Source organism: Aureococcus anophagefferens (genome assembly GCF_000186865.1).
Source record: "Aureococcus anophagefferens unplaced genomic scaffold AURANscaffold_18, whole genome shotgun sequence".
NCBI lineage: Eukaryota > Pelagophyceae > Pelagomonadales > Pelagomonadaceae > Aureococcus > Aureococcus anophagefferens.
Genome location: NW_008705578.1, coordinates 293150 through 310284, shown reverse-complemented (window position 1 = coordinate 310284; position 17135 = coordinate 293150). Strand labels below are relative to the sequence as shown.

The 17135-nt window shown below is 72.2% G+C and overlaps 5 protein-coding genes across 5 annotated transcripts; 3 read left to right on the top strand and 2 right to left on the bottom strand.

Annotated features, from left to right (window-relative positions):
• Positions 1 to 3061: 3061 nt before the first annotated feature.
• AURANDRAFT_17852 (hypothetical protein) lies at positions 3062 to 3304 on the top strand (the record flags this gene model as incomplete). Its single annotated transcript, XM_009041071.1, has 1 exon — positions 3062 to 3304. A coding segment is annotated over one exon (243 nt), but the record flags the coding sequence as incomplete, so codon positions are not given.
• A 946-nt stretch (positions 3305 to 4250) lies between these two features.
• AURANDRAFT_65930 (hypothetical protein) lies at positions 4251 to 8276 on the top strand (the record flags this gene model as incomplete). The annotated part of the gene is made up of 3 exons (XM_009041072.1): positions 4251 to 7343; positions 7419 to 7676; positions 7731 to 8276. The coding sequence occupies 3 exons, from the start codon at positions 4251 to 4253 to the stop codon at positions 8274 to 8276; spliced, it is 3897 nt and encodes a 1298-aa protein (XP_009039320.1).
• A 1782-nt stretch (positions 8277 to 10058) lies between these two features.
• AURANDRAFT_65929 (hypothetical protein) lies at positions 10059 to 13117 on the bottom strand (the record flags this gene model as incomplete). The annotated part of the gene is made up of 2 exons (XM_009040980.1): positions 10059 to 11945; positions 12161 to 13117. 2 exons carry the CDS (start codon positions 13115 to 13117, stop codon positions 10059 to 10061), a joined length of 2844 nt encoding a protein of 947 aa, XP_009039228.1.
• Positions 13118 to 13153: 36 nt separating this feature from the next.
• AURANDRAFT_72069 (expressed protein) lies at positions 13154 to 14805 on the bottom strand (the record flags this gene model as incomplete). The annotated part of the gene is made up of 1 exon (XM_009040979.1): positions 13154 to 14805. A coding segment is annotated over one exon (1643 nt), but the record flags the coding sequence as incomplete, so codon positions are not given.
• A 1079-nt stretch (positions 14806 to 15884) lies between these two features.
• Positions 15885 to 16154, top strand: AURANDRAFT_29916 (hypothetical protein; the record flags this gene model as incomplete). Its single annotated transcript, XM_009041073.1, has 1 exon — positions 15885 to 16154. A coding segment is annotated over one exon (270 nt), but the record flags the coding sequence as incomplete, so codon positions are not given.
• Between the last annotated feature and the right edge of the window lie 981 nt (positions 16155 to 17135).

Sequence of the window (17135 nt, the reverse complement as noted above, 5' to 3'; positions counted from 1 at the left end):
GCGGCGAAACGCCACCGCGCGCCGCACCACCGGACCATCGTCAAGCGCGTGCCCTTCGCGCCGACGACGAAGCCGACGACGCCCGCGCCGGCGATCTCGCCGGAGACGTTGAGGAAGCGCGCGTTCCTCAACGCGGTGCCCGAGTTCCTCCGGAACACGGCGCACGAGGCGGAGCCGAGCAACCTGCGCTGCGGCGCGTTCCACCACCACGGCACGACGCGGTTCCTCGACTGGCTCGTCGAGCCCGACGGCGCGGCGCCGCGCCGCCTCGACTGCTTCCTCGGGAACCACTTCGAGCCCTTCGTCGTCGTCAGGCGCTGCGACGAGGCGAATTCGCGCAACGGCAGCGCGCGCGTGCCGCGCTTCGACGAGCGCTTCACGGGCTACGGCAAGAACAAGATCGAGTGGATCTCGAGCCTCCGGGCCGCGGACTACGCGTTCTACACCGTCGGCGGCGCCTTCGCCGTACATGTCCCCCACCTCCAGTCCGCGGCGAAGAAGGAGTGGGACCGCGGCTTCAAGAAGAAGAACGCGACGCACCGCGCCGCGGGGACCCTGGGGCACAAGGGCTTCGTCGACGACCTGTTCCGGAAGCACCTCCGGGGGCTCGGGCTCTACAACAAGGACGACCACGGCCACTGGTTCCGAAGAGAGGGAGACGCGCTGCGGGCGAACGCGGCCAACGGCGACGTGCTGCGCGAGGACGCCATCGCGACGCCGCTCTGCGCCTCGTCGAAGGCGACGGTGGACTTCCTCGAGGACCTGGACATGCGCCGCTTCGCCGAGGTCGCGAAATCCTGCGTGCTGGACGCCGCGACGTGCGACGCGAACGCCTTCGTGGTGGAGACGCGCGACAAGTGGCGGCGCGCCGTCGCCGCCCTGCGGCGCGCGCCCTTCGTCGACCGCGTGAGCGCCGCGGTCGCGTCCGACAAGCGCGCGGCGCCGCCGAAAGAGCCCGCGGCGCCGCCGGCAAAGCCCGCGGCGCCGCTGGTAATATGATACAAAAAAGGCTTAGTCGTCGGCGGAGAACAGGATCGCCAGGGAGAGGACCATGTAGACGACGTAGAGGCTCAGGGAGAGGAAGCCGAACTGGCGCGGGATGGAGCCGCGCGTCGCGACGCCCGTGGCGACGACGAGCGCCGTGTTCAGCAGGATCATGGCGAAGCCGACCTTGAGCCCCGCGTCGAGGCGCACGTCGATGAGCCCGCCCTCGGCCTCCTTGAGCCGCGTCGCGAAGCCCACGCCGAGGCCCACGAGCATGTTGAACACGGGCCCCGCGAAGCACGCGGTCAGCGCCATGTTCGCGAGGCCCTTCTTCGCCATGGCCAGGTTCGTCGACAGGTCGCCGACGGAGTTGCCCCAGGCGAGCACCGTCAGGCCGAGCACGGGGTCCGGCACGCCCAGGAGCACGCCGAAGAACTCGAGCGTCGTCACGAGCTCGTCGGCGAAGACGTCGATCCACGTCGCCGCGACGAAGAAGCCGCAGAGCGCGAGCACCGCCGCGGGCGCCGGGGGTAAGGTGCTGCGCCCCGCCGTCAGCTTCGCCGCCGCGGCGGCCGCGGCCGCGCCGAGCACCGTCGCGAGGAAGAACGTCGACGGCGGGAAGACGCGCGCCGCGAACACATCCTCCGCGCCGCGGCGGCTGGCGTAGACGCAGAGCCAGAGCGGCGCGCCGAGCAGGGACAGGGCCAGGGGCGCGCGGCCGTAGGCGTCCGACGCCGTCAGCGGCACGGACGCGCGCCGCGCGGCCGTGAACGGCAGCTCGAGCAACGCCGCGAGCTTCCCCGGGCCGTTGGGCAGCGCCCACAGCTCCTCGACGTGGCCCCGCGCGCGGTCCACGAGGTCGAGCACGAGCACACCGCGCAGCTCCTCGCTCCGCGCCTCCGCGTCCTCTCCTAGTAATGCCGCTCCGAACGCGTCGTCGAGCGGGCTCGCGCCGAGCTCGAGCGCGTCGCCGCCGCCGTCGATGACCACGGGGTCCGACGCCCCGCGGCTCCGGCCCAGGGGCGACGCGAGGTCCGGGTCGTCGTGGAAGGGGTTGCGCGTCGGCGTCGACGGCGACTTCTCCTCGTCGCCGTCGCCGTCCGCGGCCCGGGCGGGGCCGTGGCGCCGCACGTCGTGGAGGAGCGTGAGCAGGATCTCCACGGCCGGCGGCTCCTCGGACGCGCGGCGCTCCTCGAGGAGGCGCTCGTAGGGGCCCCCGGGCCGCCGGTGCCAGAGGTCCGCCGCGAGGACGATCGCGACGAAGGCCCCGTAGCCGCCCAGAAGCAGCGCCACGGTGCCCGCGGTCACGCGCTGGCGCACGCCGACGACGTAGCCGACGACGGCCGCCGTGATGAGGTACGCCGACACGTCCCGGAGCAGCGCGCCCTTGGCCTTGGCGCCGTCGGCGACGACCATGACCGCGCCGGCGACGCACGTGCCGACGAACATGCCCGCGCCCGTGAGCGCCCCGAGCGCGAGCCGGTAGCCGTCGGGCGAGCCCGCGACGGCGTGGATCGTCGACGACACGTCGGGCGCGCCGTTGCCCAGGGCCAGCAGCGTCACGCCCGCGAAGCGCGGCGGCAGGCCCGCGTCGGCGCTGAGCTGCTCGAGCGCGGGCGAGAAGTACTCGTCGGCCGTGGACCCCAGGAGCGCGAAGAGCAGGGCGAGCCAGCCCACGAAGGCGACGATCGCGACGCCCCGGGTCAAACCCGACGTCGCGCAGTAGTAGGTCGCGGCGTAGTGGTTCCCGCAGTCCTCGGACTTGGCCACGGCGCACTGGTCCCGGGGCGTCGGGGCGCGCCGCGCGTCGGCGCAGGACGTGATGTTGTCGTAGTTGAAGGTCGACGCCGACGCGGACCAGGCGAGGGCCGCCCCGAGCAGCAGAAAGGTTCGTCGCGCCATGCTCGGCTTGGGCCTGGCTGTGGAGATGCTGTGGCAACAAAGAGCTTGTTGCGCCGCCATTTCCGTCGACGTCTGCCAAGCGCCACACACACCACTCGACGCGTCGACGATGCTCGCTCGATTCGCGCGCACCGCTGCGCGGCCCGCGCTGTGGCGCACGTCGCGCGCCGCGCTGAGCTATCCGGCGCACGAGGTCGTCGGCCTGCCGGCGCTGTCGCCGACGATGGAAATGGGCACCATCGCGGCCTGGAAGGTCGACGAGGGCGGCGCCTTCGGCGCCGGCGACGTCATCGCGGAGATCGAGACGGATAAGGCGACGGTGGACTTCGAGGCGCAGGACGACGGCGTGCTCGCCAAGATCCTCGTGCAGGCGGGCACGGAGGTCGCCGTCGGCGCGCCGGTCATGGTCGTCGTCGAGGAGGAGGGCGACGCGGCCGCCTTCGGCGACTTCGTCGCGCCGGCCGCCGCGGCCGCGCCGGCGCCCGCCGCGGCGGAGCCCGCGCCGGCGCCCGCGCCCGTCGCCGCGGCGGAGCCCGCGCCGGCGCCCGTCGCCGCCGCGCCCGTCGCCGCGCCCGCGCCCGCCGCGCCGGAGCCCGCGCCGGCGCCCGCCGCCGTCGCCGCGGCCGGCGAAGTCCTCGTATTCGTGCGCGCCGACGCCGACGCGCCCCTCATCAAGGGCCCGCTCGCGGCGATCTTCGAGAAGCAGAAGGAGGAGTACCACGCCAAGTACGGCGCGACGGGCTTCTAGAGGCCGGCCGGCAAGTAAAGCGCCCAGCTTAGCCTTCCCCCTTCTTTTCTCTCCCCCCCCCACCTGCCAGCACGAAAAACTGCCACATGTTTTTTCGTTCGGCCGTGTCCGGCGGCGGCTTCGCACAGCAAGTCGCACAGCGTCGCGAGCTCGACGCGGACGCGGCGCGGGGAGTCGACGCGGACGCGCGTGGCCCGCGACCTCGACCTCGACATTTCTACTCCGGCGTCGACGGCGATGCGACACGGTTTAATCGAGCGATAGAAAGAACGCGAAGCCCTCCTACTAGTCGCGCTTCTTGTCCGCGGGAGCGGCGTCGGCGATCTTGGCGAGGTTCGACCGGTGTAATTCGGCCGGGTCCGACGGCACTAGTGGACGGTGGCGTACTTGGGGAGGGCTCCGCAAAGAGTAGCGGTGCTGTCGTGGTTGCGACAGCTAACGCCGGCGAGCCGGCGACGGCGACGGAGACACGGACGGGCTCGGGCTCGGGCTCGGGCTCGGGCTCGGGCTCGGGCTCGGCGACGGCGACCCCCCAGCCGGCGACGGCGACGGCGCATCTCTTAACTTCAACAACTTTACAGGCGCCAACGTTGCAGCGGGCGACAAGGCGTGAGCCATGGAGAGCCGGACGCTGCGGTCGCACCGCGTCGTGGGCGCCATCGCCGACGACGCCCCGACCTGCGTGTCCTTCTACGACCTCGGCGGCGTGGGCTTTGTGTGCGCGCGCGTCGCCGGCGACGCCTTCCAGGTGCTCAAGCTCGACAGCCTCGCGGTGCAGTTGACGTCGCCGCGGCTCGGGCGGCCCATCGCGTGCCTCGCGAGCCTCGGCGAGTGGACCTACTGCGGCGTCGGCGACGAGCTCTGGTGCTTCGAGCGCGCGGCGTTCCGCGGCGTCGCGGGCGCGGGCGCGGGCCCGCTCCGGCGCCTCGACGTCGCGGGCCCGCTCGTCGTCGCCGCCGCGGACGCCGGCGGCGCGACGGAGCTGAGCTGCTGGGCGCGGCCCGCCGGCGCGAAGCGGTCCGCGCTGCCCGTCGACGCCGCGCGCTTCGAGCTCGGCGCCGGCTTCATAATGACGGCCGCGTGCCACCCGCCGACGTACGTCAACAAGATCGTCGTCGGGAGTAGTGATGGCGCTCTCGAGCTGTGGAACCTGCGCTCCGGCAAGCGGGTGCACCGCTACGCCTACGCGGGCGGCGGCGGCGGCGTCGCGGCGATCGCGGCGTCGGGCGCGCTCGACGTCGTCGCCGTCGCGCGGACGACGGGCGTCGCGGAGCTCGTCGACGCGAAGCGCGACGTCTTACTGTTCGCCCTGGACCACGGCGCGCCGTTGGCCTGCCTCTGCTTCTGCCGGTCGGCGCCCGAGGGCGGCGAGGGCTCGCCGCGGCTCGCGACGGGCGGCGCCGACGGAGACATACGGGTCTGGGACCTCGAGGCCCGCGCGCTGGTCGAGGCCATCGCGGCGCCCCACGGCGGCAAGGCCATCGTCGCTCTGAGTGCCGGCGGCGTCGGCGGCGCGGGCGTCAAGGGCGGCGGCGCCGTCGGCCCGCGCGCGGCGCTCTTCACGGCGGTCGGCGGGGACAACGCGGCGCGGCAGTGGGCTTTGGACGGCCCCGGCGGCGGGCCGCGGCTCGTGCGGAGCCGCGCGGGCCACGGCGCGGCGCCGAGTCTCGCGAAGTGGTACGGCCCGCCCGCGTGCGGCGGCGCGGCCGCGGGCGGCGCGGGCGACGCCTACGGCGCGCTCCAACTGCTGTCGGCGTCGCGCGGCGACCGGTCCCTGCGGTGCCTCCACGCGGCGCGCGACGCGCTCTGCGGCGAGCTGAGCCAGGGCCGGGGCGTCGAGGGGCGCGCGAAGCGCATGCGCCTCGACGACCCGGGCGCGCTCAAGCTGCCGCCCGTCGTCGCGCTGGCCGCGTCGGGCGCCAAGGACGGCGCCTACGCGAACGTCGTCACCTGCCACGCCGGCGAGCGCGTCGCGCGGCTCTGGCACCTCGCGGACCGGCGCCTCGCCGACGTCTGCCTCACGCAGCCCCAGTGGGGCGGGCGGGGCACGGACGACCCGTCGCGCGCGGCGGGCGGCCGCGACGAGGCCGCGACGGCCTGCGAGCTGAGCCAGTGCGGCAACTTCGCGCTCGTGGGCCACGCCGACGGCTACGTGCGCAAGTACAACGTCCAGAGCGGCGACGCGCGCGGCACGTTCCCCGCGTCGCTCGCGGCCGCGGCCGCGGCGGCCGCGGGCGCGGCGTCCGTCGCCGTGCCCGGCGCCGTGGGCCGCGCGGCGCGGGCCATCGACCGCGCGAACCGCAAGGGCGAGCGGAGCGACGGTGCGACGACCAAGGTCAGGCGCACGGACGGCTCCGCGGGCGCGCGGCACCACGGCCGCGGCGACGGCCGCAAGCTCCGGCACCGGGGCGCCGTCGCCGGCGTCCACGCCGACGCGGCCAACGCCTTTGTGGTGTCCGGCGGCGCCGACGGCCAGCTCAAGTGGTGGGACTTTGCCTCCCACGAGGCGCTGGGCAAGCTCGAGCTCGGCGGCGCCGTCGCCGCGCTCGCGCCGGCGCGGTCCGCGCGGCTCCTCGCCGTCGCCGACGACCGCGGCGACGTCCTCGTGCTCGACGCGCGCCCCCCGGGCGACGGCGGCGGGCGCGTCCTGCGGCGCTTCGCCACGGGCCCGCCGCGCGCGCCGCGCGATCTGTGCTGGGGGCCCGGCGCGTCGTCCGTCTTCGCCGTCGACGGCGGCGGCGCGCTGCTGCGCTACGACGTCGCGTCGGGCGCCTGCGTCGACCGCCTCGCCTTCCCCGAGGCCGAGGCCACGTCCGTGAGCGCGTCGCCGACCGGCGAGTTCGTCGCGACGACGCACGTCGGCGTCCGGGGGGTCGCGCTCTGGACCGACACCGCGGCCTACGCGCGCGTCGACGCCGTCGCGCTCGACGTCCTCGACGGCGACGCGCCGCCGCTGGAGGCCCTGGCGCCCGACGATTTGTTGGGTACGGCGCGGCGCGCGGCGCCGGCGCCGGGGTCCATCGCGCTCGGCGCGGCGGCCGACGCGGGCGCGGGCGACGCGGCGCCGCTCGCGCCCGCGGTGGCCCGCGACAACGCGGCGCGCGGGGTCCTGGAGCTCTCGGGCCTGCCGCGGGCGCGCGCGGAGACGCTCCACGCGCTCGAGGCCGTCGCCGCGCGGAACAGGCCGACGGCGCCCCCCAAAAAGCCGGAACGCGCGCCGTTCTTCCTACCCTCGGCCGCGGACGCGGGCCGGGCCGACGCCGCGATGCCCCCGAAGGCGCTGGCGCTGCCCGAGGCGCCGCCGGAGATCGACGCGTTCGACGAGGACGAGGAGGAGGAGGAGGAGGAGGCCGCGGCGCCGGGGGCGGCCGACGAGGCGGACCGGTGCCGCCTCGCGGCGCTCTCGCTGGACGCGGACGCCGCGGCCGTCGTCGCGCACCTCAACGGCCTCCACGCGTCGGGCGTCGACGCGGAGATCGCCCTGCTCTGCCGCGGCGGCCACGACGAAGCGGGGCTCGCGCTGCTCGAGGCGTTCGCGAAAGTCCTCGCGGCCGCGCTCGCGGGCCACGCGAACTTCGACGCGCTCCAGGCCTACGTCCACCGCCTCCTCCAGCACCACGCGGCGCCCCTGTCCCTGCCCCGGCTCAAGCCCGCGGTGGCGAAGCTCGCGGCGGCGCAGCGGGCGGCCGCGGCGCGGTTCCGCGCGCTCGTCCACGAGAACCTGTGCCTCCTCGACCACGCGTCCGCGAACCCGTAAATAGCCCCGGGCACGCATCAATTTCAGGGCCGGCCGTCGGCGTGCGGGTGCATGTACGCGTCGGTGTGGTACTCGGGCAGCGCGGGCTCGAGGTGGATGCGCACGGTGCGCTCGAACGCCGCGGGCTTCGGCGGGACGAAGGCCGCGCGGCTCGTCGTCGTCGCCGTGAAGGGCGTCGTCGGCGCGGCCTTCTGCGGCGGCCGGCGGAGCGCGCGCTGCTCCACGGGGTGGGCGACGAAGGCCTCGCGGGACGTCGTCGTGCCGACGAACGGCGTCGGCTTCGGCGTCGCGGGCTGCGGCGGCTTCGCGAGGAGCGGCGCCGGCGGGTGCGCCACGTAGGCGGCCCGCGAGGTCGTCGTCGCCACGAAGGGCGTCGTCCGCGGCGGCGGCGGCGCGTCGCGCGGCGGCCGCTTCTGGAGGGGCCACTCGACGTACTTCTCGTCGTACTCGCTCTCGCCCGCGAAGGGCGTGCCCGGCCCGCCCGCGGGCGGGCCGTGGCCGGCGAGGAAGGTCGCGAGGCTCCGGCCCGCGGGCTTCTCCGGGTCGCCGCCCCGGCGCGGCGGCGGCGGCGCGGCGAAGGCGCCGCGCGACGTCGACACGAAGTCGCGCGTCTCGGGCGCGTCCGCGCGCCGCGGCGGCTTGGGCGGCGACCGCGGCTCGATGGGGTGGGCGACGAAGGCGCTGCGGGCCGTCGTCGTCGCCGTGAACGGCGGGCTCGCGGCCGGCGGCGGCGGCGGCGCCCGGAGCGCGGGCGCGGCCGCCGGGTGCGCGACGAAGGCCGCGCGGCTGGTCGTCGTCGCGACGAAGGGCACGCGCTCCCGCGGCGCGTGCTTGACCATCTTGCCCAGGGGCCGGCTGCGGAACTCGGGCGGCGGCGCGACGTAGTCGGACCGCGCGACGGACTGCATGAGCGGGCCGATGTCCCACGCGGTGCCGTGCGCGTCCGTCACGACGATGACGTCCTCGTCCTCGATGAGCCCGAAGTTCGACGGGTTGGACACGATCTCGCCGTTGATGTACATGGTGATGGGGTCGGCCATGCGCAGCTTGTTGACGCAGAGGTCGTGGAGCACCTGCTGGTTCGCCGGCATGCTCACCGTGACGCGCTGGCTGTGGTCGCCCTCGACGACGGGGACGCCCGTGAAGGGCGCCCGCTGGTGCACGTTGGCGTTGTACTGGACCATGGTTGATTGGTCGCTGTGCGTCTCACGAGCTCATACAATTGTAACGTGTGGCAGCCTTTCAGCGCTCGCTGTTACGGCTCAAGTTGCCGCTCGTAAAAAAGCTGTGAGGAGTCTGGGCCACCCGAGCGGGGCAGCCATGGACTCGGCCGTGGCGTCCATGGAGACCAAGGGCGTGAAGCTCCTGACGAACTACGCGCTGTCGCTCGTCGTCTCCGGCCACAGCGGCGTGCGCGCCTTCCTGCCGACCTTCATCATGTCGCTCGTCGCCTGCGTCGCCCCGGACTACGTCTCCCTGTCCAAGTCGATGCGGTGGCTCGCGCACCCGGCGGCCGTGGCGGGCACGGGCCTGCTGGCCGTCGGCGAGATGGTCGCGTCCATGGTGCCCGTCATCGAGACGATCTTCGAGGCCGCGATGACGTTCGTCCACCCCGTCATGGGCCTCGTCAACGCGATCGGGCCGGACCTCGGCGACGCGGCGACGGCCTACACGCAGGGGCCCATGGCGATTCTGGGCGGGTCCCAGGCGCTGCTCCTGCACCTCGCGAAGCTGGCGATCCGGGCCGCGGGCCTGGGCTTCCTCGGCCCGTTTATCGCGGTGATCGAGAACGTGGGCGTCGGCGTGCTCGTGCCGCTCGCCGTGCTCTTCGGCTTCTTCGCCTGCTTTCTCGCCTTCTGCGTGCTGGCCTCCGTCGCGCGGTGGCTCGTGCGGACGTGCAAGGAGGGCGCCAAGTTCGCGTCGGGCGATCTGGAAGCGAAGCAGGCCGCGCGGTGGCGGAAGACGGTCAACGCCTGCAAGCGCGGCCACTCCGTGCTCTCGATCTACTACATCAAGGAGGCCGACGGCTTCAAGCGCGCGCCGCGGGCCGGCCTGCTGCTCGCGACGCTCCTCTTCCAGCTCTACCTCGTCGCGTGGTTCCTGCGGTCGCCCGCGGAGCCCATCTTCCAGAACATCGGCGTCGCTTTGTTCCTCGTGCCCTTCCGCGCCGCCGCGACCTGCGTCGTGCGCCGCGCGGCGACCTACGACCCCAAGGCCTGGCCCCTGGGCCCCGCCGCGGGCCTGTCGCTCGCCGTCGTCGTCGCCGGCGCGGCGTCGCTCTGCGACGAGGAGCTCGGCAAAGGCGGCGTCGACGGCAGCCTCGTCCTCATCAACTTCCTCTCGGCCCTGATCCTGAGCCTCTGCGTCTTCGAGCCCGCCCAGCTCGTCCTGGCCCACGACTGCTGCGCCAAGTGCTGCCCGTGCCTCGCGCCGTGCTGCTCGGACGACGCGGACATCCCGGGCGACGCTGAGGCGCCGCCGCCGACGCCGGCGCCGGTCCACATGCCCATCCCGAGCCGGGGCGAGGCCAAGGTGCCCGACGACGGCGGCGCGCCCCAGGCGTGCGAGGACCACGACGAGCCGCCGTCGTCGGAGCCGTCGCCCGTCGACGGCCGGAAGCCCGGCGGCACCCTTTTTGAGACCCTCGTCTGCTGCGCGCCGTAACGATTATCGCGAGGGGTTCAGGTTCGGGAGGGACGCCGACGTCTGCATCATGAGGGGGTCCTGCTCGTCCTGCGAGTCGAGGGACCGCTGGGCCTCGATGACGTTGGGCGTCATGCGCATCTGGATCTCCTCGGAGAGCTGGCCCTTGGGCATGCGGAAGCCGCCGCGCATGACGGCCTTGGGCCGCCCGCCCGTGCCCGCCTCCTGGAGGCGCTGCTTGTTGATCTCCTGGTTCCGCAGCTGCTTCTGGTAGTGCGGGCTCCGCCGCTCGGACGTCGCGGGCCGCGTGCCGTGGAAGCCGAGCTCCGTCGGCGGGTTCGTGTAGGCCGCGGAAGACTCGGGCCGGCTGAGGCCCTCGATGATGGGCGTGTCCTGGAGCTTGCCGATGTCCTTGTAGGGGTTCTTCCGGTTGTAGAGCGGCCGGTCGCACGTGACGCACTTGGGCACGTCGAGGCGGCGCGCGAGGAGCCGCGAGTTGCCGACGACCGTGACCTGGTCGAACTTGGACAGGGCCATCTCGATGGCGACCTGGATCTTGCGGATGGTCATCGCGCGCGCGTCCTGGCGGATCGAGCCCGCGTCCGGGTAGCGGCGCGTGATCTCCTCGCTGACGAGCTCCATGAAGTTCTGGAAGATGCGCTGGCGCCGCGTCTCGATGGTCGAGTCGCTGTAGGGGTGGTCCTCGGGCGCGCCGTGGATCGTCTGCTCGATGGCCCAGACGTCGGCCTTCTGCGCGATGTAGTCGGCCATCTCCTGGGTCACGAGCGAGATCGTGCGGCACATGTCGCGGGGCAGCTCCTTGGCGGGCTTGCCCTTCTCGTGGCTCTGCTGCTCGAAGCGGATGGAGATCTTCGCGAGCGCGGACGCCTGGTTCCGGAGGTGCTGCTTCTGGTCCTCGGCGGACAGGTGGATGGGGCTGTTGTGACTGTGCTTGATCTTCGACGACATCTCGTGCTCCATGGAGTTGAAGAGGTCCTTCATCTGGTCCCGGAGCTTGCCGATCTCGGAGCCGAGCTGGGCCTCCTGGTGCTGGAAGCGGCGCTCCGCGTCCGTCTTGAGCACGTCGACGGCCTTGGAGATGACGCCGTGGTTCTGGCCGACGGTCGACTCGACGCCGCGCATGTGCTCCTGGTCGCGCGACACCGTGTGCTTCGTCGCGGCGAGGTCGGCCTCGAGGCCGCCGATGGCCAGCGTGTTCTGCTTGCCGTTGCCCGAGAGGTCCGCGAGCTCGATGGTCGTCTTTTCTTCCACTTCCGTCATGTGGTCCGTCGTCTTCTCGTTCCACTCGTCCTGGGACGTCTTGTGCTCCTCGACCTGGTTCTTGAGCGCGGCGATGATCATGTCCTGCTCGTTGAGCTTGGGCGGGATGACGTGGTAGACCTCCTGCTCGGCCTTGGCGAGCTTGGAGGCCGTCGTGTCCATCTGCGTCTGGTGCTCCGTGAGCGCGTTCTGCACGGCCTCGTCCTTCATCTTCACTTCTTCCTTGAAGGCGTCCAAACCCGTCGTGATGTCCGCGAGGTCCGACGTCTTGATCGCCTCGAGGTCCGCCTCGAGCTGGCTCGTGCGCTTCTCGGTTTCCTTGAGCTTGGCGTTGTTGGCCATGGACCGCTTCTGGGCCTGGTCGAGGGTGACCTCGATGCCGTCGACGCGGCTCTCGAGCTCGTTGGCCTCCTCCTTGAGCTGCTTGAACTGGTTCGTGTTGCCGTCGATGAGCGACTTGAGGAACGTGACGTCGCCCTGGATCTGCGACACCGTGCCCTCGTTCTTCGACCGGTTGTCGCCGATGAGGCCCATGAGCTCGGCCTCGCGGTGCGCCATGCTGTCCTGGTTCTTTTCGAGGGATTGCGCGAGCGCCTGGATCTCCTTGAGCTTGTCGTTCTGGCCCTTGACCTGGGCAGCACAGGAGTGATTCAACGTCGCTTCAACGTGAGTGTTCCGCGCGCAAGCGTTACGGAAAAAAAAACATCCACGCGTCGAGACCGTTCCGAGAGATGATCGCTCGTCCAAAAATCAGCCGAAACGAGTGGAAAACGGCCGAGATATGAGCCTTTGAAGTTGGGAATGTCGCTCTCTTGTGCCGCCCTGCCCTCGACCTCCTCGCGGACCTCCGCGAGCTGGCCCTCGAAGGTCGTCTGGTTGTCGCTGATGCGCGCGTCGAGCACGCCGGACTGCTTCTGGTTGTCGTCCCGCAAAAACTCCAGCTCCTCCTGGAGCACGCGGATCTGCTCCTTCATCGTCTCCATCTCCTCCGTGTTCTTCACCTCCTTCTCGATGACCGTGTTCTCGATGCGCATGCTCTCGCTCGAGCTCTCTAACCGAATGTCGCGCTCGATGGACGTGAGCTTCTCGTTGAGGAAGGTCTTTAGAGCTTTCAATTTGCCGCCGTACATGTCCTTAAGGGCCGTGAGCTCGCCGACGGACGGCGCGATCTCGACCGTCTTCCGCATGCGCTCGAGGTCGATGCTGAAGGTCACGAGCTGCGCCTTGACGTCCAACTTCGCGACCTCGTCCGTGCGCGTCACGGACTCGTGGAGCGCCATGAGGCGCTTCTCCATCTCCGGGTACGCGACGCACTCGAGCATGAGGCGTTTTTCTAATTCTTCCAGGTCCGCGGTCGTCGCGCGGCGCGGCCCCGCGTCGTCGCCGTCGCTCGACTCATTATCACCAAAGTCGCCGTCGGGGAAGGCCGGCGCCGGCGCCGCGGCGACCGCGCCCGCGCGCGCCGTCGCCGCGGCCCGCCTCGCGTAGTCCTTCAACTCCGCCTCCTGGGCCTTGACCGTGCCCCGCAGCGACGTCACCTCGCCCTCGAGGGCGCCGAGCTTCGCCTGGAGGTGCTCGAGCCAGGGCGGCGACACGACGAGGCGATCGTGCTGCGCCATCTTCTCCCCGAGCTCGCCCATGAACTGGTGGAGCTCGCTCGTGTCCATGTGGACGAGGCCCGTCGGGCCCCCGTCGAAGCCCAGCGTCTTCTTCATGGACGCCTGGAGCCGGTCCAGGCTCTGGTCCTGGGCCAGCGTGTCCTCGTCGCGGACGCTCATGTCCTGCGCCTTGGGCGCCGCCATGTTGGGCTCCTTCGACAACGCGGCTGCAGTTTATATCCTATCGAGCTAAACGTGCAGTGTGACGTTGATCTTTGTTAGGCGCTTTCGGTCCGCGCTCTTGGCGCGCGGGCCGCGGGGTGGGGGGACGCCTACTCGTCGTCGTCCTCGTCGTCCTCCTCCTCGAAGTCGTCCTCGTCCTCCTCGTCCTCCTCGTCCTCCTCCTCTTCCTCGTCCTCCTCGTCCTCCTCCTCTTCGTCCTCCTCGTCCTCGTCGTCGTCGTCCTCCTCGTCGGCCTCGTCGTCCTCGTCGTCGTCCTCGGCCTCCTCGGCGCCGCCGCCCTTGGCGAGGGCCGCCTCGAGGGCCGCGTCGTCGACGTCGCCCGCGGACAGGTCCGCGGAGACGCGGAGGTCGAAGAAGCGGAGCGTCTTCAGCGCGGCCTTGGCGGCCTTCTTGACCTTGGGTCGGAGCGCCGCGTACTTGGCCGCGGCGTCGCGCGCGCCGGCGGCCGTCGCGTCGTCGCCGTCGCCCGCGGCCGCGGCGAGGAGCGGGCCGAGCGCGGCGCCCGCGGCGCCCCAGGCCTCGACGAGGTCCGCGACGACGAGCTCGAGGCAGGAGACGACGACGAGGTGGGCGCGGCGCGGGTCGCCGTCGTCGAGGGCGACGGCGACGAACTGGAGCGCGTGGTCCGCGACGAGGAGCGCGTTCTGCGCGCGCTTGAGGAGCGCGGCGTCGGCGTCGGCGTCGCAGGCCTCCGGCGCCGCGGCCTTCTTCTTCTTCGACGGCGGGCTCACGTCCTCGAACTTGCCCGCGAAGAGCAGCGCCCGCCGGAGCACGAAGCCCGCGTACGCGTCGACGAGCGCCGCGCGGCCGCCGGCGTCGTCGGCGTCCCGGAGCGCGACGAGCTCGCGGCGCGAGAAGTACTTCTTGCCGCTCTTGGGGTCGGCGTCGCCGACCATGGACTTGAGCGTGCGGCTCAGGGCCCGCGCGTTCTTCGTCGGCGTCGACCGGCTCAGCGCGTGGAGCAGGTAGAGCGCCTTCGTCGTCGTCCGCCAGTCCTTCTCGACCATCTTCTTCCAGAGCTTGCGCAGGGTCACGCGGTAGGGGTCGTCGTCGGGCAGCGCGTGGGGCCGCGCGGGGAAGCGCGCGACGGACTCGACGAGCCGCTTCGCGAGCTGCGGCGACACGCGCTGGTCGCTCGGCCACGTCGCCGTGAGCAAAAACTTCTCGTACTCGCTGCTGTAGTAGGCCTTGGCCAGGCGGCTCGCCTCGTGGCCCTTGACGGCGGCCTCCGCCGCGAGGACCTTGGCCCGCGACGCCGCCGTCTTCGTCGTCTCGAGCGCCTTCTTCGACGCCTCGGCCGCCATGCGCTGCGCGCGCTGCAGCATCGTCGGGCCCTGCGGCTTGCGCCGCGGCCGGTAGTAGTCGACCTGGCGGCTCTCGCGGCCGTAGCCGTCGAAGTCGTCGTCGTCGTCCTCGCCGAAGTCGTCGTCGTCGTCGTAGCGCGGGCGCCGGCGGCGCTTGCTGGAGCTCGAGCGCTTCCGCTTCTTGTGCATGGCCGAGTTGCGCTTCAGGGACGCCTTCTTGCCCTTGCCCTCGACCTCCACGAGGGCCAGGAGGCCGCACGCCACGAGGGCGCAGAGGATGCCGGACCGCCCGAGCATCGGTCGGTGCGCGAGTCCACTGTTGTCGACGGCGGCGTGGGCGGCGATCGCACCGCGCTTCAACACGCGGTCCGATCGAGGTGCTCTCCCCCTCGTCCGAGGCGCATGGGCGGCCTCTCCACGCCGTGACAGCGGGATTAGCTGACCTGAGACCCCGCAGAACCGCGTCACAAACGCACCACACCAGATGAAGATCATCCACTCGAACCGGGGCAACGTGACGAACGTCGAGGCGCTCGAGATGCTGCGGGAGCGCGCCGCGCGGCGCGACGGCGAGCGCGACCGCAAGAAGCCCAAGTTCGGCGGGTCGGGCAAGCGGTCGCGCGAGGTCGACGGCGCCACGAAGGCCGCCGTCGAGTACCTCGAGAAGACGGTCGCCGGGTCGCAGACCGTCGACCAGGTCGCGTCGTGCGTCGGGTTCATGCGGGGCGCGGGCGACGGCCAGGCGCGGGACCTCGGCCTGAACCCGCGGGACATCCTGCAGATCGTCAACCTCGCGCCGACGGTGCCCGTCGTCGTCTACGCCATCGTCGAGGACTGCGAGGAGAAGCTCACGGAGGCGGACGTCGACGAGGTCATCGCGCTCTCCGGCGGCATGCTCGGCGGCAAGCAGGGCGCCGCGCCGCCGGACGCGACGTGACTAAGAGTGCGCACTGTCCTTCGCGTAGTCTTGAGCCCGGAGCCTGGGTTCGAGAACCTTCGAGAGACACGTCTTAGACACGTCCGCGAACATGTTGAATAGGTCGTTGCCGAGATGTTGCCGCTGCGCCTTTGCTTTGTGCCCGCCTGCGCCTTCGACCGCGGCCGAAAACGCCCGGGCCGTCGACGACCTTCGCCGACGACGCGCCGAGCCTCGCGCCGACGGGCTCCTTCGCCGGTTCGAGAGCATGGACGCCCCCATCATCGACCTCTGCAGCGACTCCGACTCGGAGCCGGCCGTCTCGAACAACGCCAACGTGCGCGCCTCCATCGACTTGTGCAGCGACTCCGACGAGGAGCCGCCGGTCGCACAGAAGCGCGCCCCGGCGCCGGCCGCGGATGCGGCGGCGGCGAAGAAGGCCAAACTCGAGCCGCGGCCCCGCGCCGCGGCGCCCGCGCTGCCCGTGGCGCCGCCGCCGCCGCCGCGCATGCGGCCGGCGGCCAACAAGCAGCCGGGCGGCGGCGGCGACGACGAGATCGAGCTCGTCGGCACGACGGGTTCGAACGCGCTGGCCGACTTCCCGCACGCGCGCGAGAACTGCGTGACGTGCCCGTTCCACGCGGACCCGCGGAAGCACTGCGCCAACTGCTACTGCTACGTCTGCGACGCGCCCGCCGCCAAGTGCGGGAGCTGGGACCGCCACTGCGAGGCGACGGCCGGCGACCCCTACTGGCGGAAGCAGCGCGAGGCCGCGCGGACGGGCGCCGCGCCGCCCGCGGCGGCGGGCGCCGTCGTGCCCAACCCGGCGACGCACACGCTCGACGCGCTCCTCGCGGCGCTGGCCGTCGTCCACCCCGTCGAGGCGCCGCAGCCCGCGGCCGTCGTCACGCCGCTGCGCCACTACCAGAAGCAGGCCCTGGCGCGCATGGTCGAGGTGGAGACGTCGCCGACGGCGCCCCGCGGCGACCACGGCGTCGCCGGCGGCTTCCTCGCGCAGGAGGTGGGCATGGGCAAGTCCCGGTGTCGAGCGGCGATTTTCGAGAGATTTGGGGCGGGAAAACGATGGAACATCGTTACCGGCGCGCTTGGTAGGCAAGACCTGCGCCGTCCTCGCGCTCGTGGCCGCGAACCCGTCCGCCGCCGCGGCGCCGACCGCGGACCAGATCCAGACCATCCGGACGAACCGGTCGAAGCTCGCGCAGCTCAAGGAGCCCGAGTTCGACTTCGACCTCTTCTCAAAGATGGGCGACAAGTACCGGAAGCAACACGGCGACGCCAGAAAGGCATACGACGCCCAAGTCAAAGCGCTCCTGCCGTGGCACAGCGCGGACTTCTACGCCGCGGGCGACTCGAAGGCGCCGCAGCGCCCGAAACTCAAGACGACGGTGGTGTTCACCTCTGTCTCCCTGCTGGGCCAGTGGGAGGACGAGTGCGCGCGGCACGCGCCCGGCCTCGTCGTCCGCCGCTTCCACCCGACCTCGAAGGGCAAAACGGCCAAGTTCCTCGACGAGAGCCAGACCACGGCGAACCCGCCCGACGTCATCATCTCGACGACGACGTTCTCCTGGCCCGACTGGACGAAAGACTACGAATTCCACCGCGTCGTCGTCGACGAGTCGCACCTCTTCGGCACGGCGTCCGCGAAGCGCAACTACGCCGACGCCGTCCCGTCGCTCCGGCGCTGGTGCTGCACGGCGACGCCCATGAGCATGAGCGCGGGCTCGATCAGCACGCAGGC